Here is a 22,700-nt window from a genome sequence, read left to right on the forward strand (position 1 = left end):
TGTTGTAATATTAATTACTAAAGCTGGAACCTTAATTTTAAGAGAGTAGTTATACTAGTAACCGGCTGCCTAGGTCATTAAACCAACTTACTGGTTCAGCCGGTCACCCTCAATATGTATAAATAGGCTTCCAGCTTCTTCATTCAATAACATATTCAGATTATTCTTTAGTTCTTGGTATATTACATCAATTGGTATCAGAGCGTTGTGATCCAAAACGTACATTCTCTTCATTGGATTATTACCTCAATGGATGCGGAAGCTTCCTCATCAGCCAAAGCCTTGGAGAACAGAATGGCCTCGGTAGAATCGGCCATTGTGGACATGAAGAATGCGATGAACGACCTTCGATTTATGCTAGCCCAAATTCTGCAGCGAGTGGACGTTCCAAAACCAGTGGAAATTCAAGGACAGCAAGCTTATGGCAATCAGAAAAACAAGAATGCCTTGGCAGATCAATGAAAATCTTCAAGAAGGAACAAATACTGATGGAAATGGCCAAAACTACAATAGAACAGAAGTTGGAACCCAAGAAAGAGTTCAAGAACCAAAGAAGAACTAATCCGGGCGGACAATTTTGGGCTGACACACATATTTCCCCATCAAGAAGGCATAATTGGCAACCAAGATTGTGGGCTCCAGATGCTATGCTCAAATCCAGGATACATGATGCAAGACTCAGACTCTTCGGATGAGGATGAAAACTGCTACTTACCAATTCAAGAAAGGAGAGAATTTCATCAAGGCAGACCACACCTTCAAGAACATCAAGATTACAGGATGAAGGTGGATCTTCCTAGCTTTGATGGCAAAATGGATGTAGAAGCTTTCTTAGATTGGATCAAGAAGGTTGAAATTTTTTTTGAATACGCCAATACCCCCAAAGATAATGATGTAACTAGAAGGCTTACTTCTTTAATTAGCTATAGTTAGTTTGTTAGTTTTGACTTTAACTATAGTTAGTTTGTTAGTTTTGAACAAACTTGTAATCTCTCTATAAATAAAGTCTCTTCCCCCATTTGGAGGAGAGATTCATTTGATTCAAAATATTAGATTTTTGGTTTTCACACCAGATAAATAGGTAAAATTGGTTGCATTCAAGTTTCAAAGAGGAGCTTCAGCTTGGTGGGATCAACTTCAAACCAACCGGAGTATCATGGAAAGCCACCAATCAAGTCTTGGCCCAAACTCCTAAGACTTTTGAAGAAAAGATTCCTCCCCCTCAACTATCAACAATTCTTGTACAATCAATACCAACTTTGTAGGCTAGGGGATCGATCTATCCTTGATTACATTGAAGAATTTTACCGATTGGGGGCTAGAAACAAACTTCCCGAGCAACAACTTATATCAAGATTCATCCTTGGCTTACGAGAAGATATTAAAGAATTTCTCAAGTTACATCCAGTGGCCTATTTGGCTGATGCCATTAGCTTAGCCACCACCATTGAGGAAAGTCAAGAGGCAAAACAACTAAAAACATACCAAAGAAGACAGAATTGGGAGCGGCAACCTCCTTTCCTTTCATAGAAAGGAGCCATCTAAAACAACTGATCAAGCCTCTTCCTTGATTCAACAAGTAAAGAAAGATGACTATATCCAAGCAATGAAAGTCTAAGCCTGCTGAAACCACCTCAAACAGGAAAAACACGAATCCTTACAACCGGCCAACTCTAGGAAAGTGTTTCCATTGTGGACAACAAGGACATCTCTCGAATGAGTGTACTCAATGAAGGACGTTAGCCATCCAAGAAGAAGATGATTTTGTAGGGGATGATTGTACGGATGACAACAACAATGAACCTACTTATATTGAACCCGACGATGGAGATCAATTATCTTGTGAATGATCACATACAGAAGTGATGCCCTCCAGCCCCACTCATTTTCAGTGCCAATGATCACGTATGGAAGTGATGAGATCCAGGCTGTTTTCATCCCTCCTTTGGCTGCAATCCTTCGAATTTCACTGGAGAAAGCTACAATCAATAGGATTTTCTTAATCCTCCCTTCAAGAAAAATTCCCACTGCGACCATCGTAGCAACATGTATAAGAGTCGCCTTTCTATCTGAGTTCCCTTCGCTTCTCTTGCTGTTGTTCCTCACAAAGCAATTTGGCACTGTGTTGTGTGTCAGTTTCAGGGTGGGGAGCGAAGAGAAACCAGAAGAATGATTCATTTGGATCAACGAGTCAACCCCAAAACGTTTATTTTTTCCTAATAACCAAATACTTTTGTCTGTAAATACTGCATAGGGGAGGTGAAGTAGAGGAGAGGCAACCCTCGCCCCTCAAGGTCTAAAGTGCTCGGTTTCGGTGGGTGTTCCATTGGGTGTTGGTCGAGATAGGTTGGGTAGGGCCCCAAAGGTAGTTGCCCCATCTCTCTTCCACCCTTTCCCATGATATAGAGTTCCGCACAATTCCCTTCGTCTTCAACGTGTTCTCACACCTAAGTCTGAAAGCCACCCCCAACGTCATTCTTTATTTCGCACTCATTGCACCATCAATGGTCGAGTGTGCCAAGTAATTGTTGACAGTGGGAGCAGTGAAAAAAGTGTGTCAAAAAAGTTGATTGCTACCCTTAATCTAAAGGCTGAAGCTCACCCGAATCCTTATAAGGTCAGCTGGATCAAAAAAAGGGGAGAAGCAACAGTTCAAGAAATTTGCACAGTCCCTATTTCAATAGGCAACATTTACCAAGACCATATCACTTGTGAAATCTTAGAAATGGATACCTGTCAAGGCAGACTGTGGCAATATGACAACAAGACTCTCCACAATGGTCGTGACAATACCTACAGATTTACGTGGATGGGCAAGAAAGTGGTCTCATCCTTCTAAGAAAGTATGAAAACAACAAGAAGGTATCTTCTAATCCTAAAAAACAACTCTTTTTCCTAACCAATGGTAAAGATTTCATACAAAGAAATGATACCAACTCAATAGCTTTCATAGTTAAGTGAGATACTTTTGATACTCCCAACCTTTCCACTCTAGATCCTCGAATTTCCCAACTTTTAAAAGACTTTCCTACTCTGATAGAAGAACCTAAATGCCTCCCTCCCCTTCGCAATATACAACATCACATAGATCTTATTTCTGAAAGTTCATTGCCAAATCGACCCCACTACAGAATGAGCCCCAAAGAGTATGCAACCTTACATGAACAAATCCAAACTCTTTTAGATAAAGGCCATATACAACCAAGCCTTAGTTCGTGTGCCGTCCCTACCCTCCTAGCACCAAAAAAGGACGAGTCTTGGAGACTTTGTGTGGACAGCCGGGCCATTAATAAAATCACAATTAAATATAGATACCTTATACCCCTTTTGTCCGACCTATTGGATCAACTAGGAGGAGCCACGCTCTTTTCCAAAATAGATCTTAGGAGCGGATACCACCAAATACGAATACGGCCAGGTGATGAGTGGAAAACAGCTTTTAAGACCAATAAGGGCCTTTTCAAATGGTTAGTTATGCCATTCGGTCTCTCTAGTGCACCAAACACGTTTATGAGACTTATAAATCAAATCTTGTTACCTTTCTTGAATAAGTTTGTCGTTGTTTACTTTAATGACATCCTAATTTATAGTCCTAATTATGAGGCACATTTAGAAAACCTACATAATTTTACACTGTTTTAAAGGAACATGTCTCATATATCAACTTAAAAAAGTGCTCTTTTCTTTAAACTGAATTGTACTTTTTAGGCTTCTTAATAAGTTCACAAGGTATTAAAGTAGATCCTAGAAAAATACAAGATATCATTGATTGGCCACAACCTAAATCAATCAAAGAAATCCAAAGCTTTCTAGTTTTAGCATCATTTTACCGAAAATTTATCAGAAATTTCAGTACAATTGCAGCCCCATTAACTGCTTGTTTAAAAGCTAAACCCCCTTTACTTGGACTAATGATCAAACAAAATGCTTTTCTAAATTAAAAGAAGTTCTTAGTTCAACACCAGTTTTGGGCATCAAGAACTCACAAATTTGCAATGAAGGAAAAGATTATTTGTGTTCCCCAATGCTCTTTGCCAAGGATGCCTCCAGAAGAAACTGGTAATTCTGATACATTCTCCCAATTATATTCAGCTTTTCAAGGAAGAGAGAGCAGAAAATATTTTATCTTCTTGGAAGTTTTCCTCTAAATATGCATTGTCATGTGTTCAGGAATGACAGGTTTGAGAAAATTGGCAAGATGGAGAGACTTCCAAGGAATGGTATTGTTGCTATCCACACTCCAAATTCTTTCGTCTTCAGATGGAGATTTTGGCAAGAAATCAAGAAAATAAGAGAATTTATATCCTCAAGATTTCTTCTGAAAATAGATTCCATGGAAGGGAAGCTTTGTGCCAATAATCTATGATCTCGCTCTATCTTCAACAATTGCACGAAAAGGCTTGGCTAAATTCAGTTAGATGGTGGTCCACTATATGGTAAAATTCCCTAACCAGAAATCTTTCCAAAACTGCTTTTGCCCCGTTTAAAGAATTGTAAGTGATCAAATAGTTGAATAAGTACTGCTGTTTAATGATGAAGGGTCAGGCTTTACAGCAAAAGGATAAGAGAATATCAAATTTACAACCAATAAACTTTGTGCCAAAGGGAGTCTCTTGAAAGCCATTTGAATAATAGATTCGTGTTTCTGTCGGTGATGTCCAACGCCCAGACCAACTCTGACAAAGAGACGATATTCCAATTGAGTCCCACAGATTTTTTTTGCTCTTGAGGACATTTTGAAAAGAGATGTGATATGTAGGGATGCTCGAGAGAAATACTGAATAAGAGTCAATTTCCAACCGGTCAAAAGAAAACTATTTCTCCCCTTGAACTTTTTAGGAGAAACAGAGCTTTCAATGAAAAACATGAAAATTACCAAAGGCAATACAAAAAGCCAGACAAACTAAGGAACCAAACCCTGTAACTGTACAAAATAATAACAACAATAATAATAATAATTAAAAAATAAACTCCAATCCCAATGAATAAGACCGAGTGAAGAGTTAAAGAACTGTCTGATAATCCTAACCAAAGCCCAAAGGAAACGTTAATCCTAGTAAATAATTTCACAATTTTGATGATTTTGGTTCACATTTTGGCTGGACAGAATTTGCAAAGCCTTTGCATTTATTTCTCATTTTGGTAGTGAATGCCCGCGAGAGGATTTAGAGAAATTACTTAGAGCATGCAATGAGTGGAGAGTGAAAACAGAACTTCTTTATGGGAGAAAAATAGCACTACTTGATAACCATAAACCACCACTCAACCCAAAAAGTTTATGCTGGAAGGTTATCGTATATTTAACTAGTTATTTATATTCTCACACCCCCTGCTTATGGGCTGAAATTAGCACAAATCCCACAAGTCCAAGTGACTATCAATATTAATTGGGAAAGAAACGGATTAGAGCATATCAATCGTAGAACTTTCAGCTCTAATATCATGTAATATCAGTTATCACCACTCAACTAGAAGCTTAAGCCATTAAGCCAACAAGCTCTTGTATTCATATTCTTATCAACTCCTCTTCTACAAGACTTGAGCTGAGCATGCAACGGGGGAATGAAAACAAAACTTTTTCACTGGAAAAGTCCACTTCAACAAAAGTAGGGAACAATTCAAACGTTGGAACATAAATCACATGTAAATCACCTCCCTCTTAATTTACTATGACCCCTTACTGGTAAGAGTAAGAGTAACTAATGAACTCCAATCACCTTGTACATCTCCCCTATACATTCTGGCCTACTTAATAATTAAACCTCAATTACCAATCAGATACTTGGATCCAGTTCGTAAAATGATATTGTATAATTATTCAGACGGTGGTACATGTCAAGCAGGAAATTGTCTACCAATCATTTACTTTGCCTATTTTTTCTTTTTTGCAGCACCCATCTTTGACTGTCAACAAAACTTGATAATGATTTGAGAATGATGGTAAAATAAAAAAATTTCGCACCTTTCATCATAAGTTTCCTGCCCGTACATGTCTAGAAATAATTCCAGCTCAAGTTTGTCCTCTAGCAACTTCTCAACCTGCAGTATTAATACTATCAATATTAGTTAGTCTTTGTGGATGGAAATCCTCATTAGTTACGGAATAAAGTCAGCATGAAATCCATGTACCTACACTAGTAATACAAATAAGTGAACCTATACACTAGTAGTACGAAAATGTGATCATACAATTCTTCTGTATTATTCTTTTGAATAAGAAACAGTGCTTCTCTAATCGAAGTTAAAAAAAGAAATGAAGTCCTATATTCTATTTATCCTCAAAGATTAAAACAAATATAAATAAGCATACTAATTGCTTCCTGCCTTAAAATGGGATATCTTCAAAGTTGCACAGAGATTCCCAGGCTTTGGCTCTAATTAAAGTTCAACAACCTAGGGACTTCTGCAGTATTCAGTACTTGGGAAGTGAGAGGACTGTTTATTCGTTTCTGGGTGAGAAACCAAACTTCATACCAAATATATATATATATTAATTAATTAATTAATTTCACCTTGAGCAGTAGTGATGCAGGACATCTTTTATCTTTCTTGGGGAAATCTTGTTTTTTCTCTAGAACCTTGGATATACTTTTGGTTGTAATCTTGTTTTACCCTTCGGGAATTTTTACTTGAGTTAGGAAGCTTTTAGCCTTTTACAGCTGGTTATTCTCTGTTTTGAGGCTGTTAGTCCTTAGTTGCTGTTTTCCGGCCCATGTGTATAAATAGGAGGCTGCAGCTCTTTTGTAACACTTTTATCATCTTAATGGAAATTCTCCTCGCTTGTAGACATCAAGTAGCTGACCTCATGGAATGTTCGACTCCTAAACAGCCCTTCCCTTCCAGATTTTAAACTGATCAAAAACTTGAATGAACCCTTCCAGATTTTGGGACAAGGACTATCAGGACTATAATAACCATCTCTTGCTACAGTAAATACTATTTCAAAACCCCCAATTAGCTACTGTCAATGCTATTTCAAAATCTCCATTTGCACTACAGTTTTTACTATTTTACATTCATCATTTCTTTATTATTTGCTATAGTGTTTACTATTTCCTTCTCAAACTAAAATAGTTTACGTCTCAAACATATACTATTATAACCCAAACTAAAATAATCCCCAAATATAAACTAATATAACCTAGGACTATAATAACTAACTCCTTGCTCCAAACGCCCCATTAGTGTTCCAATCCTTACACATTCAAGTGTTCCGCAATTTTTGCAGTCGGGACAAAAATCCAGAAAAATTGTATAGAAGGAAAAAATTGATAAATAAATGGAGGTGATGATGAAATTGATGACACAATAACAAAGGAAATAAAATCTGGTTCAACTAAAACATGCATATGATGAATAAGGTCCATATCAATTAGAATAACAGAATTAATTTCTTTTGTATCATATAGCAGGAGGAGAGAATACCCATGCTGACCAAGACTCGCAAAGGAATATAATAATATTCAAGTGATACTAGCCTAAAATATACTAAAATAGTTGAATAACAAGATAGAATTGGTCAGCCCAAAGAACTTTACCAACGACTTGAGGGATTTTATCTCCATCGTTTGTTGAGCACATATGTCTGTCAAACTCTTTTTCTCTTTTGTCTGAATCACCAACCAATAATGGTTACTTCAAATGGATAAGCATGCTTTCATAAGACATAGAAGAATGAAATGTCCAAACTACGAAGATATGATGGATAAAAGGATAAGATCCAACCTTCACAGTTAACAAAGTCTCAAGTGCCTGGACTTTCTCACGTATAGACACTGCTTCATGAGCTGTCTCTTTCCAACGTTTTAGCTGAGATTCCATCATCCCCATTTCTTTAGACAAAGCTGAAGCCATTACATGAAATTCTCCTTTGATATCCTCTCTTGCTATGAATGGAAACACCTTTACAGATCAATAACATATTTAAATGGCAAAGGAAGAAAGAGATTACATCTTATGAACTTACCAGAATCTTGAACTGCCTCTTCCATTTCAATTTCTAAGTCATTTTTTTCCACCAATATTTTTTGTAGCTGATGCTCTAGCTCCTCAATCCGAGAATAGTTATTGTCAACGGAGCTCCTTGCAACATCTACAGACTCCAATTTGGCATTCAAGTCTTTCTCCCTTCTCATGACATGAGACCTGTCAGTCTGAAATCTAAATTTTAAAAGGACCTCGTATCATGGTGAATATCGACTAACATGGAAGTTGAGACAAATTATTTAACCTGCAAAGTTTCGGTCAGTGATTTATAACGCTCCACTTCAGCAGTCAAATGTTGGAGTTGGTCACTCAGTAAAATGTATAAACGCGATGAATGTACATACTTTTCATCCTTCAAATCATTCTTCAAGAATAGCAAAAATATTCAAAAATCACCAAGGAAAAGAAAGTAAATATGGAAGAGTAATCCTAAAAATAGATATTAACTGAAAAAGATTATAAACCTCAAGATCTTGCAGTTGATTTGACAAGGTTACATTATCTTCCCAGGCATCTTGAAGCTCAGACAAACGATCAGCAGCCAGTATCTATATTATCATTCATGACATTAAGTGCCTGCGTGGAAGAAAAAGAGAAAGAGAGAAACCAATCATATAACTATACCTTAGTTTCCTCAATGGAATCCTTTAATTCCCGAAATCCTATAGTTCTCTCTGCAGGTTTTTCAGGTGATAAATTTCCATTCACCACGCCCAAGTTGGGAGCATGCATTGCAATGGTAACATCTTTTTGCATCATAAGACTAACAAGTTTTCTTCTACATTCTTCAAGTTCAGCCATACTCTCATCTAGCTCCTCTATAACCAACAAAGCAAACATAGACAACAGATGAAAACTTAATTACGCCCAACAAACAATGGATTAAGAGTTTTTATCTCTTCTTCAGATTCAAATAAGAGATGTATTAAATCTAATAATAGTCCTCGAGCTCTGCAACATCAAACGAAAGAAATATTCCAACAATAACATTGCATGAAAGCCTAAAATATGGGGAAAGAAATGCCTCAAAGACCTGAAAGGCGTTTAATCTCTGTTTGATCCATCAAATGACTGTGAACATAAGTTTGAATCTCATCAGCATATTCTTTATGCTTCAAGTGGAGAAATTCAATCATCTCTCGTAGATTGGAAGCCTCCTCTTTCATCATCTCATCCATCTTTGACAATTGAATGATAGCATCTAAAAAGCCCGTGATCATATAACAATGCACTGTCACATGTCTGCTTCTACAATTGTCATTCAAGTAAAAATGAATTTCCTACATCTAAGCATCAGATAATAACCTACTGAATTAAAAAAATATATGCCAAATCTCCAGAGGGTGGGTGTGGGGCACAAGTCCATTATTGGCAACTGCTCATCACTGCAATCTCACTATACTAAATAAATAAATCATTCTGACCTTCTGATGATTGTTCCACATTCCAAGCAGAAACTATGTTTGCAGTTTTTTCCCTTTCAGTATCGAGAATATCCTCCAAGAATTTAAACAACTCCATGGTGGATGCATGACGCGAAGTGAGAGCTTCTTTTACATAGTTGACAATTTGTCCATCGCGTCTGACTTCAATAGAATCCCTCAGTAGCAATCTACAAAGAAACATATCCTCCGCAGGACATGAAGGAATTGAACCTAGAAAGTACTTCGATCAATGTAAAGGAAAACGAAATTCAATTCTACTTTCACAAGAAACTGAGAGAGTAAAGATAACATTTCAATAGCCAAGTGTTTGTGTGTACTTGCAACCCAAAAGTACCTTGAGAATGGCCAGCTTGTCCTAAATTTTGTAAGACCTCTCTGCCTCCTCCAGCTTGTAGTCCAAGAAAAACTAAATCATCAATCAACTAATAGAGAGAGAAAGATTAGAGGCAATTAAAAAACAGGAAGTTTATATGAAAATTCAGAAGGAAAAGGATATCTAAGGATCACCTGATTCCAGAGTTGGTTGATGACAATCAATGAGTCATCATAAGAACTCTGCTTTTCCTTCAATTGATAAATTTTGGTTTCAAGATCTTGCAACCCGTGCTTTTGAGAGTCAGTCTCCTGGACAAGTTTTTGATTCTGGAAATGAAGGACGGTTGCATCAACCTGGAATGATGGTCAAAGATCTTTAAAGAGCTAAGTAAATCATTGTGTGTGCAAAATGGTTTTCTAGCTCACAATAATCAAACATCTTAAAGTTTGTTAAATGGCCATTTTTCTTTTTCATTTTTCAAATTGTTCTGATAAAATGACAATCATTCGGATTTTCTTTTATTAGTTTTTCATTTCCTCAATACCCTTGTTTGAAATCAAAACCAAATTTTCATATTTCAGAGATTAAAAATAGGTTTTTGAAAACTGATTTTTGTTTTTTTAATTTTTAAAATGCAAATGACTTTGGAAGTATTAGAAAACAAAGAAAATGATTAGTAAATAAGCTTGTCTTTCAGAAGTAGAATATTACAAACAAAGATGTTACCAAATATAACATGTTAAGGCAGCCCATTGAGCACATTTATAGTTAGTTTGTTGTGTTGTGTAAAAGCCCATTATATGCAGACCCAGTTTAATTCCCTTCTAGAAGCCTTTCTAATCCCGTTACCTGAGGTTTTAATTCAGTGTGTGTATGTTCAAGGCAAGAGTTTTTCATCTCAAGCTTTTCCTGCCTATCTGTAGGCGTGAGAGATCAACTGTGTTTCTATTTAAAATCCTATGTGGTGATGATTTGATGTTTCTTCGGGTTGCTAATCTCAAGCTTTTCCTATATAGCTGAACCCTATTCATCAATTATATATAATAAAAGCTAGGGTTTTTTTTCTTGCAAATCAATATGGTTCTCTCTATGCTCTATTATGTCAATTTATATAATTAAGTTGGTATCAAAGCAAAACGGCAAAGGGTTTCCCTTCTCCTTCGTGTTCCGCTTACTCATTTAAACCCTAATTTCTTTTTCTCTCATCTTCTCGATGAGTACTCAGAACTCAATCGTCAACGATGGGAACGGCCAGATCGGAGATTTCTTCCTCGATCTCTCAAATATTCAGCTCGGGTAACAAAATCTCTACTGTCAAACTCAGTGATGATAACTTTTTCTTGCGGAAATTTCAGGTTATCACTGCTTAGAAGGCTACGACCTTGAGAAGTATCTTGAGCCAAAATCGAAAACACCACCAAAGTCCATAACCATTCCTCCTAAGATGAATTCGACTTAGACTGCTACTTCTTCATCCGCTGGAACTCAAGTCCCAAATCCTGAACTGTGGAAACGTCAAGATCGTCTCATCTCATCCTAGTTTCTTGGCTCTATGAGTGAGGATAGCTTATTAAATCAAATGTTGAACTTTAATTCGACCAAGGAAATTTGGGCAACTCTAATATATTTACTCAGCCAGACTCGGGCAATGCAATTCAAAAATAAGTTACAAAACATCAAAAAGAAAGTCGTGCCTCTGAAGGAGTATTTTCTGAAAATTCAACAATATGTTGATGCATTAGCTTCAGTCGGTAAGCTTGTATCTCGAGATGATCATATTCTTTATATTCTTGCTGGTTTGGGTGCTGAACACGAATCCATGATAGCTAGATTTGATTCTCTGTCTACTCAAGATATTACTTCCCTGCTACTTACTCAAGAAACTAGGATTGAGAGTAAAATTAGTACAGAAGGTGCTCTGCCCTCGGCTTATCTTGTCTCACAAACAGAAGGTGATAATCCTTCCAGGGAGAACACTTCTTATCAATCCAATCAGAATAATCAAAGAGGTCGTGGAGGAAGGTCCAATCGGGGGGATCAATTGAACAATAATGGTTGGCACAACAGGAATAAGCCTCAATGTCAAATTTGCACAAAGTTTGGCCATGCTGTGGATCGATGCTTTCTTCCATATTTGCCCCCTCGCACCACTAAACCAGGTTCTTCTAGTAATCATCTTCCTCCTATTTCTACTAATTAAAAATAGTTTTCCACAGATGTCTGCTATGATTGCCTCTCCTGATTTGAATGTGGATAGCAACTGGTATCCAGACTCAAGAGCCACAAATCATCTCACAAGTAACTTCAACAACCTATCTACTGGATCTGAGTATGGAGGAGGAAGTCAGATCTATGCAGCAAATGGTTCAGGTTCAGGTTTATCTATACTTCATTATGGTTCTTTTTTTGTCTTCTCTTTCACCTTCTCGGTCTCTCATCTTAAATAATCTTCTTCATGTTCCTTCCATTACGAACAATCTACTTAGTGTGTCTCAATTTTCTAAAGATGTTTATTTTGAATCTCACCCTAATGCTTGTTATGTGAAGGATCGAACCACTGGACATCTACTTCTCCAAGGGCAGCTCCAGGGTCTCTATTGTTTCAATATCACTCCATCTCATCACAAGTCCACAGTGTCTGAAAACAATTCCATACGTCCTCAAGTGTTGAGTACGGTCTCCACTCTATCATCCATTTTCATCGGTTAATTCTGTTGATGTTTGGCATAGGCATTTAGGCCATCCGCATTTGTCCATTGTTCGTTCTGTTCTTAAGCGTTTTAAATGTCCCACAGTGAATATAAATAAAATCCATTTCTGTGATGCTTGTGCTTGGGAAAGAATCATGCTCTTCCCTTCCCAAATTCTACAACTAAATATACTAAACCTCCATAACTCATTGTTTGTGATTTATGGGGACCGGCTCACAGTTTCTCTCGGAATGGATATATATATTACATTAGCTTTATGGATGTTTTTAGTAGATATACATGGATCTATTTTCTTCAATCCAAGTCCAAAGCATTTTATGTGGAAAAATTGTTAGGCCAATCTATCCTTCGTATTCAAACTGATAGGGGTGGAGTGTTTAAGCCTTCATACCTTTCCTTACACAACTAGCATAAACCATCGTATTACATGTCCTTATACATCCTAGCAAAATGACATTATTGAAAGAAAACATAGGCATATCATGGATACTAGTCTCACTCTTATTTCTCAGGCTTCTCTTCCTTTGTCTTTTTGGGATGAAGTATTTGCCACCGCTGTTTATCTAATCAACAGACTACCAATATCGGTACTCAATCATGTCAGCCCTTTGGAGAAGCTCTTCGGTCTCAAATCTATTTTTTTTTTTTTTTTTTTTTTTTAAAAAAAAATAATAATAATAATAATAAAAGCTTCCATTGAGAAAGAATGAAAGAATACAAGGGCATACAGAAAACAAGCCCACAAAAAAAAGAACCCTCTACAAGAAGGTTTTCCAGTTAAGAGAGATGTCACCAATAGAATAATTACAAAAAAACTTCGAAACCGAAGCCCAAAACGAGACATTAAACTTCACTAAGGACCAAACTTCACTAGGGTCCTCTAATTCTCTAAACACTCTCGAGTTCCTCTCGCCCCAAATATCCCACAACAACACACACCCCAACAGACCAAAAAAAAGGTCTCTCTCTAAAAGGAAGATGGAGGAGGAACTCTCTGATCATCGTACGAATGTCCCTCTGACATGCAATCTACATATCAAACTCCTGCAAGAAGCAAATCCAAACAGACCTCGCAAACTGGCAACCCTAAAGCAGGTGATCCAGGTCTTCCTCCGCCTTCCAACAGAGAATACAACAGAAACTGAAAGGGCCCATCAACGTGGGCAACTTCCTAGCAATCCTATCCAAAGTGTTCACATGGCCTAACAAAACTTGTCAGGTAAAGAACTTGATTTTCTTTGATATCTTTATCCTCCAAACCACATCGAAGACAAACTCACTACGAAGAGAGGGGCCCAGAAGCAAACTGAAGAAAGACCTACAAGAGAAGTCCTCTGAAGGATTGTTCCTTCAAACATGAACATCCCTTCTCCCCTCCCTAAAAACACACTCTTCCAGCAAGGAAAGAAGAGAAGCAACTTTCGTTGTCTCCCTATTGGTTAAATGACGACGAAAACCAAAAAAAAAAAGGACACAGAGCTTCCTGACCAAACAACAAAATCAAATATCAAACGATTTTTAAGGGAAGAAAAAGATATAGATTAGGAAAAACAGGGCAAAGAGGGCTATCCCCCACCCAAATATCTTCCTAGAAAAGCGTATCTTTACCATCCCCCACAAAGCACCTGACCCAAGGAGAAAAAGAGGGAAGCTCAAGCGAGATGTCTTTCCACGGATTTCAGTATGTGCCTTTAACCCCCTTCGCCGCCCACTCAAAGGGGAAGGAGCCATGTTTACTCACAATGATCCTATGCCATAAGGATTCGGGCTCAAAGGACAAAACGCCGAAGCCACTTAACCAACAAGGTTTTGTTACGCAACATTAGGTTACCAATCTCCAACCTACCCTAATTCACAGGGTGTCTAACAACCTCCCAACTGACCAGATGAGAACCCCTCCTTTCATCCACCCATTCCCAAAGAAAATCTCTCATTAACTTCTCGAGGTTTTTGCAACGGCATTGGGAGCCCTGAATAAGGAGAAGTAATAAAAAGGAATGCCATTAAGCACAGATTTTATCAAAATTAACCTACCAACCTTAGAGGAAAAAAACTTTTCTTCCAAGAGGCCAACCATTTGCGAATCTTCTCAGAAACAGGATCCCAAAAGACACGGCCCTCGAGTTACCCCCTAAAGGAAGACCGAGATACTGGTAGGAAGGGATCCCACCTCACAACCAACCACTCTAGCCTAACTACCAAGCTTAGCCTGATCACATTGACCCCCAAGATTTGGCACTTACTCTTGTTGATTTTAAGCCCGGACATCACCTCAAAAAACCCCACCATATGCATGAGGGTGAAGAAAGAGTCTTCTCCACAAGAACAAAACAACGTAGTATCATCAGCAAACTGAAGGTGAGACAAGGCAATCTCATTAGAACCAACTTTGAACGGCTCAATAATATTTCCTTCCATTCCCCTATAAATCAGACGACTTAGAACATCCACCACAATTAAGAACAGAGACAAAGGGTCCCATTGTCTTAAGCCTCTAGTAGCCTGAATCGAACCTTTTGGGGTTCCATTCATGAGAATAGAGTAGTTCACGTTCTTAACGCATCCCCAAATCCACATTCTCCACTTATACCCAAAACGTTTCTTCCCCAGCACCTTATCCAAGAAGTCTCAACCATAAGCTTCTCGAAGTCAAGTTTGAGGATAATGCCTTCCTTCTTTTTATCTCTGTAGTCTTCAATGGCTTCATGGCTATAAGGGCTTGGTCGAGGATCTACCTCCCAGCAACAAAAGCTCCTTGCGTCTCAACTATAGTTGAAGGGAGCACTTTCTTGAGGCGATTAGCAAGAACCTTAGCCAAAATCTAATAGATACCCGTTATTATGAGACTAATAGGTCTGAACTCCTTAACCCTTCGGGCATTCCTTTTTTTGGGAATAAGGCACACAAAAGTTTCCACCATCGAATGGTTCAAAATGCCTATCTCAAAGAACTCTCTAAAGACACTAACTGACTCGCCCTCGAGTAAATCCCAATAATATTGGAAAAAGCCATCGAGAAGACGACAACTATCCTTCACTAAGAACATTTGGGTGTAAGTGTTTTTCCTATTTACGACCATATCAATCTCATAAACTATCTTTCGTTCTATTCCATGCACTTTCATTGGTTATAGCAATTCTCATAAGGCTATAAATGTCTCTCACCTGATGGTCGTCTTTATATATCTCGTCATGTTATATTTGATGAAATGTCTTTTCCTTTTGCCTCTTTTCTACATCTGTGATACAAAATTATCCTACCACTATTTCTATGTCTCCTATTTCTACTAACATTAATTCTAATACACAGAACCATAATGAGGTGAGGCAAATCTCTGTTCCAATTACTGGTAACTCTGACCATCCAAGCCCTACGAATGTGTATCCTTTAGAGACAGGTTATGTTAAAGATCATGGCGATGATGATGTCTTATCTCCAGCTGAAGCTCCTATAGTAGCTTCTGCATCTCTGGCACCTCTGCACCTTCAGCACCTCCTGTTTCTACTCATCCCATGATAACTCGAGGTAAGAATGGTATCTTTAAGCCTAAAGTTTACTTAATTGATTACACTCAACAAGAACCTTGTGATGTTAAAGAGGCTTTAAAACACCCTCACGGGAATAAAGTCATTGAGGCGGAATATAAAGCTACAATGCAGAATAATACATGGGTTTTGATTCCCAAACCACTTGATAAGAAAGTTGTAGGGTGTAAATGGGTTTTTAAAATAAAAAGAAACTTTGATGGCTCCATTGCTCGATACAAGGCTTGGTTAGTAGTCAAAGGCTTCCATCAAACACCTAATATCGATTATACTAAAACTTTTAGTCTTGTTGTGAAACCTGTTACTATTCTTATTCTTCTTACTCTTGCCATAATGAAAGGTATGACTATTCGTCGACTTGATATTTTTATTTATTTATTTATTATTTTGTAAAAGAAACATTCCATTGATAAATGAAATCAAGGAATAACCCCATTCGTCAGCTTGATATTAATAATGTATTTCTTCATGGTTCTCTGCATGAGTTTGTTTATATGGAGCAACCTCCTGGTTTTCGAGCTTCTAGTTCTACACCTCTTGTATGTTATCTTAAGAAAGCTCTATATGGGCTAAAATAGGCCTTGCGGGCTTGGTATTAAAGACTGAGCTCTTGTTTACATCATCTTGGGTTCAAGATTTCACAAGCAGACACTTCTCTACTAATGTGTGTCTTCTGTTGCTTTTTGTTATGTTTTAATATATGTTGATGATATCATTGTTATGGGCAGTTCTCCTTCTGATATAAATCGTTCTTTAAATGCTTTTTTCGCTCTAAAAGACCTCGGGCGTCTTAGTTTCTTTTCAGGCATTGAAGTGTCATATCCTATAGCTGGTGGTCTCTCTCTCTCTTTTTTTTTTTTTTTTTTTTAATAAGAACAACTTTCATTGAGAAAAAATGAAAGAATACACAGGCATACAAAAAATCAGCCCACAAAAAAGGGAAATCCCACTACAAGAAGGGACTCCAACTAAAAAAGATCATGTCAATCGAATAATTACAAAAAACCTTCGAAATCGAAGTCCAGTAATACACATGAAAGCGAACAAGAGACCAACTCTCCCTAGCATCCCTCTCAAGCCCCTTAAACACCCTACTATTCCTCTCACCCCAAGCTGATGTCTCTTTCTTTCTCAGTCCAAATATATATTGGACTTGTTAAGTCATACAAAAATGGCAGAGGCTAAACCAATAGCCACCCCTATGGTTAGTGGCCCTATTTTGTCTATTCATCAAGGTGAATCCCTTTCTAATCCTTATTTGTATAGAAGTGTGATTGGTGCACTTCAATAGTAGCCCGGAGTTTTCTTATAGTGTGAATAAAGCTTGCCAATTCATGCATTCACCTACTCACTCGCAATGGCAGTTAGTTAAACGGATATTTTGTTATTTGAAAGGAACTTTATCTCATGGTATACTTCTTCAAGCTCCAAGTGAGCCAAACCTGTACGGGTTTGCTGATGCAAATTGGGCTTCTGATCCAGATGTAGAAAGTCTACTTCTGGTTTTTTGTGTCTTCTTTGGACGTAATTTGGTTGCTTAGGGCTCCAAAAAGCAATCTATTATATCTCGTTCCAGCACTGAAGCAGAGTATCAATGCCTTGCTCTTGTGGCTAATGAAATGGTATGGATTCATTCCCTTTTAAATGAACTTTGTATTGATTTAACTCATCCTCCTATTTTGTGGTGTGAAAATCTCAATGCAGTCCATTTAAGTGTGAATAGGATTCTTCATTCAAAGACGAAACACGTTGAACTTGATATATATTACGTTCATGACCTTGTGTTTAAGAAGAAGATCGTGGTGTGACATCTGCCAGCTATGGAGCAAATAGTTGATGTACTCGCCAAACCTCTATCAGCTACCAGCTTTCAGAATCTAATGTTGTTGTTGCTACTGAGATCGGTTTGCAGAGGATGTTAGGGCAGTCCATTGAGCCCATTTATAGTTAGTTTGTTGTGTTGTGTAAAAGCCCATTTTATGAGGGCCCGATTTTATTCCCATCTAGACGCTTTTCTAATTATGTTACCTAAGGTTTAATTCAGTGTGTGTGTTTACGGCAAGAGTTTTTCATCCCAAGCTTTTCCTATATATAGCTACACTTTGTTCGTCAATTATATATAATAAAAGCTAGGGTTTTCTCTTGCAAATCAATACGCTTCTCTCTCTGCTCTATTATGTCGATTTATATAATTAAATTAACATTCTAGATAAATGCCACGATCGTTTGAACTTCGAAGGCACGCAAGTTTGCAACACGCACTTTAAACTATTGGGCTAGCATGCATCCTATCTGATAAATAAATGTTCAACAGTCACTTCAATTTCTGACTCCATGGTAAAGAACTAAACAACATAACAAATTTGATACAATCCTCAAAGTGTACAAGGGATTGTAAAAAAGAGAAAATAAGGAACATGGGGAGCCTGATGATGAACTGCAGGCTCGGAAGATGAAAGGACCTAGCTTTACATTTAAGAATTCATAAATACAATAAATCAGGGCACCTAACCACGATGAATGAAAGTGCATAAAATGAAGAAAAGCGTATAAATAGCTTCATACTGTGATTGGAAAAAGAAAAAAAAAAGAAAAAAAAAAAAAAAAAGAGAGAGAGACCTTCTAGTGGGGGAAATTATCCAAAATCCATAAATTGTTTGGTTTTCAGCTCAATGCTCATTCTCTGAAACAACCTTCTTCCAATTGTAAAACACATAGCAAAATGAAACACGCTAATGGCGAAATTTTAGGTAAAATGGAGACGCAGAAATCCAATAGCTGTGCGTAAGTACTGAAAAACTGTTTAAACGAACAATTTGTCCAAAGAAAGGAGAAGAAGTATTAATTGAATACAAGGAGGGAGTTAAGAGTTACGCTGTTGTTGTTATGTGGTTGTGAAGTGGTGGAGTTGCGAGCCATAACGGGGGTAAGTGAGCTCAAATGAGGCCTCTTCTTATCAGGCTCATCGGGGTCAGCGCTTTCCATTTACGACTGCGAGAATCGGAACAGCAATTCGAGGCATAAAATTAATGCTTCTGCGAACCCTAGCGACGTACCGGAGTTCTGGGTAGCAACCGGGGCAGCGGCAGTTCCCAAAAGGACCCGGAGCGACAGTTTTCTTGCGACGTCGTTTCACACGCTTCGTATCAGGCCGACACGTCGCTTTGGTGGTCTTCTTCTTTTTTTTCTTTTTTTTTAACCGATATTTTTTTTTGGGGGTTAAATTTTAAACAAAACTCATTTAATTAGGTCCATTTTTGTAATCATTTCATTTTTTGTTCTTTGTTTTCTAAAATTAAGTCTATTTCTTTTCCTATTTTTTATCATGATTTGTATCTTTCTTAACTAGAATGGTTGGGTTCTTAACCAAATTTCAAAAACAAAAACAAGTTGTTAAAACCTACTTTTCTAAGTTTTCAAATTTTAGCTTGATTTTTTAAACCATTAGTAAAAGTAGACAACAAAGGAAAAAATTTGAAGGTTTAAGTAGGGACATTCAAAAAATCCGATAATCCGACCAACTCGGACTACACAACCCAAACTGTAAGGGTTGGGTTAAAAAGTATTAAAAAATTAAATTCTGAGTCGGGTCTCGGGTTACTCCCGTTTAGGGTCGGGGACCCGAATAAGAAAGACAAACTCTTGTCCGTCATGGTTGCACTCGCAGCGTAGTGACATGATCCCCCTCATCTCATGCCTCATGCCTAAACGCCTCACAGTCGCGCCTCTGGCATCACGTAGACTCACAATCGCCTAACGTTTATGGCCCCACGCCTCGATCCCTCACGCCTCACGCCTCCGACCTCATGGTCCCTCACACCTCTACTATCTCGGTCCCTCACGGTCGCCCTTCATGCCTCTGCCTCAGATCTGCCTCAAAAGTCAGATATGTTGTCCTTCACGCCTCTGCCTCAGATTTGTCATCCTTCACGCCTCTGCCTCCGATTCAACGTCCTTCATGCCATATCTTCGTCATCTGTTTCAGTCTCTTGCCAGATCTCTCAGTCCTTCATGCCAGATCTTCACCGTCTATTTCTTTTGGTATGGAGTTTTTGCTTTCTTTTTTATTAATGATGTTGAATCGAAAATTTGCAATATTGTTTGTGTGTGTGTTAATCACTATTAAGTCAATATTATGATGAATTATGAGTGGTTAATCCCTAAATTATTCATTACTTAATTTTTGCCTTACCATTATGTAACTAATTGAATTAATTTTTGTTTAACCTCGCAGTGTCACGAGAATAGTTAGATTCTCCAAAGTCATCACGATGGACAAAGAATCAGACATAGCCGAATCATCATTTTCTAACTTCATCGTGAGTAAAATAACTTAATTTTTATTGTGTACATATACTATTTGTGTGTGATTGATCTTTATACATGGGTTGTTCTTGGTTATTAATAAGTTAGTGTTTGTTTTTTTCAATTGTATAGGTAGGTGTAATTAGTTGTTTACTAATTTCATTTATTTTATAGATGGACAACAGTAGTGGTAATGCAAGTGGAACCAGTAATAATGAAATGTCGTCGCCTCCTCCTCCTCTCCCTCCTAATGTTAGCCAAACTCCTAAAAATATACCACTCCTACCTCCCAATTTCAATCGAAAGAGACCTAATAAACCAACTTTGTTTGTGTGGAATCATTTCATAAAAATGGAAGCGAGTACTAATGATGGAGTTAGGTGCAAGTGTAACTATTGTGGTAAAGATTACGCATGTGACAGTAATACTTATAGAACTAGTACTTTATGGAAGCACTTAAGAAATCAATTAAAAAGTGTAAGAGTGTATCAACATAAAACGGAAGCAACAAGGATCAATAAGCATTTAAATTCACTAATTTTGGCAGGAACTAAAGCATGCTCATCTAATAAAAGAGGGTTTGTAGACATACTTTTGTATAACTCTTCAAGATCTTGATCAACAACAGTTGTCTCCTCGAAAGATCACCATGAACCACCTCAAGATCTTCCCACTATCCTCTTAGAGCGTTAGAACAAGTTGTGGGACTCTAGAACAGCTTGAAGCAATGAATAAACAAGGAGAAGCTTACTGCACCACACTGCTTGAAGAACTCTTCTTCAACCCGAAATTTTCTCTAAAATTTATTTAGAATGCATGCCTCAAATTCACTTCAATCTTCTTTATTTATTGTAGGTGAACATGCAAAGAAGATCAGTGCATGAGTTGCAGTTCATGCTTGGAGTAAATGTGAAGAAGGAAATGGTGTTTGTGTGAGCTAGTAAAAGATGGGTAATGGAAAAACCATTTTTTTTCCCATTTTGTGCATGTTTCCAACTTTTCAATTTTTCCCAAAATTAAATGATTTTCAAAAACTGAAAATTTTATTAATTTTATAAAATTAATTTCATAAATTAATTTTTAAACAATTCTAATTAATTTAATATCAAATATTAAATTAATTTTTACACAAATCCATTTTCATGTATTTAAATCAAATTTAAATATAGATTATCCTATTCCATTTAATTCTAATTTGGACGTTTCAAAATAACTTCTCAAGCTACTCTAAAGCTTATTCATTTGCGAGTTAGTAGGGGGACCTTGCGGACCTACAGATCATGGACTCCAACGATCCGAGATTAATCGACTAAACTCATTAGATGGAATTAATCCCAATTCGTTAACTAATGGGTCACTCCACTATAGCCCATAGTTGAACTCCCCTCGCGGTAGATAGATTATGTCCACATTATATAACCATTATCAGTAAGTCAATCCTTCACAGGTTGTTCGTAATCACAGCTAGGTCAAAATAACCGTTTTACCACTGTGAATACATCTTGTTTCTTAAGTTCCCACTGACCCTCTAATGAACAATTTTTTGATTCATAACACTCATGAATCAAATCCTTTCTTTAACATGAGAAGGTGGGGCCCCGATTGTTCAAGATCTAGAATCAGTACTTAAGAGAACAACCTACCTACTAACCCTAAATCGAGTAGGAGTGAATTTCATCTTGCGGGGCTATGTCCTCAGCTATTCATCCGGTCTTATCCCCAAAATAGGAGGCTTATTGAGCAGTGCTGTTGGACTTCTCTCACCATTTTCAGATCAAAGGATAATCCCGAACAAGTAGAAGTTCATAGCTAGCTCAAGATTAAGATCGAGTTAACCTAGGTTACTTAATAAATGAAATAGTCAATTTTAACAGTAAACGGTCGTTATAAAGAAAAGTGACTATTTTCGTGATCCAGTCTATATGCAAACTCATTGCATAGGATGCCCTCACTCACATGTCTCAACATGAACGACCTGTGGATCACATTGTTTGTACCACTTTACAACTTCTTGTAACAACTATAGAGTGGATTGCATCCAATAATTTTACCAGGATGAGATACCCAATTTCATCCATATACCTATTAAACCATTTAGGCTATATACTGTTAACTTGATCCTGTTTATGTCACTACATAAAGTTACAGTATTCAGACTATAGTCATGGATATGTTTATTGGATTTTCATAATAGAATGCAAATTTATTATTATTGATAAATAGAATGTTTAACACAAACTACGAGTTCTAGGACATTCCCAACAATCTCCCACTTGAACTAAAACTCCAGTGAGAACAAATATATATAATATAATATTGAGAAACATAGAGGGAAAATACAATAAACTAGGGCACCTCTAATACCATAGATATTCTCCCACTTGCCCTAGAT

At 37.3% G+C, this 22,700-nt stretch overlaps 1 protein-coding gene across 1 annotated transcript; it reads right to left on the bottom strand.

The window, feature by feature from the left end:
* Positions 1-4,400: 4,400 nt before the first annotated feature.
* On the bottom strand, positions 4,401-19,156 carry LOC150030546 (E3 ubiquitin-protein ligase BRE1-like 2). Its single transcript, XM_090309661.1, has 12 exons — positions 18,878-19,156; positions 9,939-10,100; positions 9,766-9,853; positions 9,411-9,641; positions 9,020-9,187; positions 8,611-8,804; positions 8,451-8,534; positions 8,231-8,350; positions 7,967-8,153; positions 7,726-7,886; positions 7,539-7,610; positions 4,401-6,039 (listed from the first exon to the last, which is right to left on the bottom strand). The coding sequence occupies exons 1-12, from the start codon at positions 18,986-18,988 to the stop codon at positions 5,908-5,910; spliced, it is 1,710 nt and encodes a 569-aa protein (XP_090165787.1). The 5' UTR covers positions 18,989-19,156; the 3' UTR covers positions 4,401-5,907.
* Between the last annotated feature and the right edge of the window lie 3,544 nt (positions 19,157-22,700).

The sequence above is a fragment of the Benincasa hispida genome, unplaced genomic scaffold (genome assembly GCF_027475165.1).
Source record: "Benincasa hispida cultivar pf3 unplaced genomic scaffold, pf3_genome.v1.1 HicScf1848, whole genome shotgun sequence".
In the NCBI taxonomy this organism is placed as follows: domain Eukaryota; kingdom Viridiplantae; phylum Streptophyta; class Magnoliopsida; order Cucurbitales; family Cucurbitaceae; genus Benincasa; species Benincasa hispida.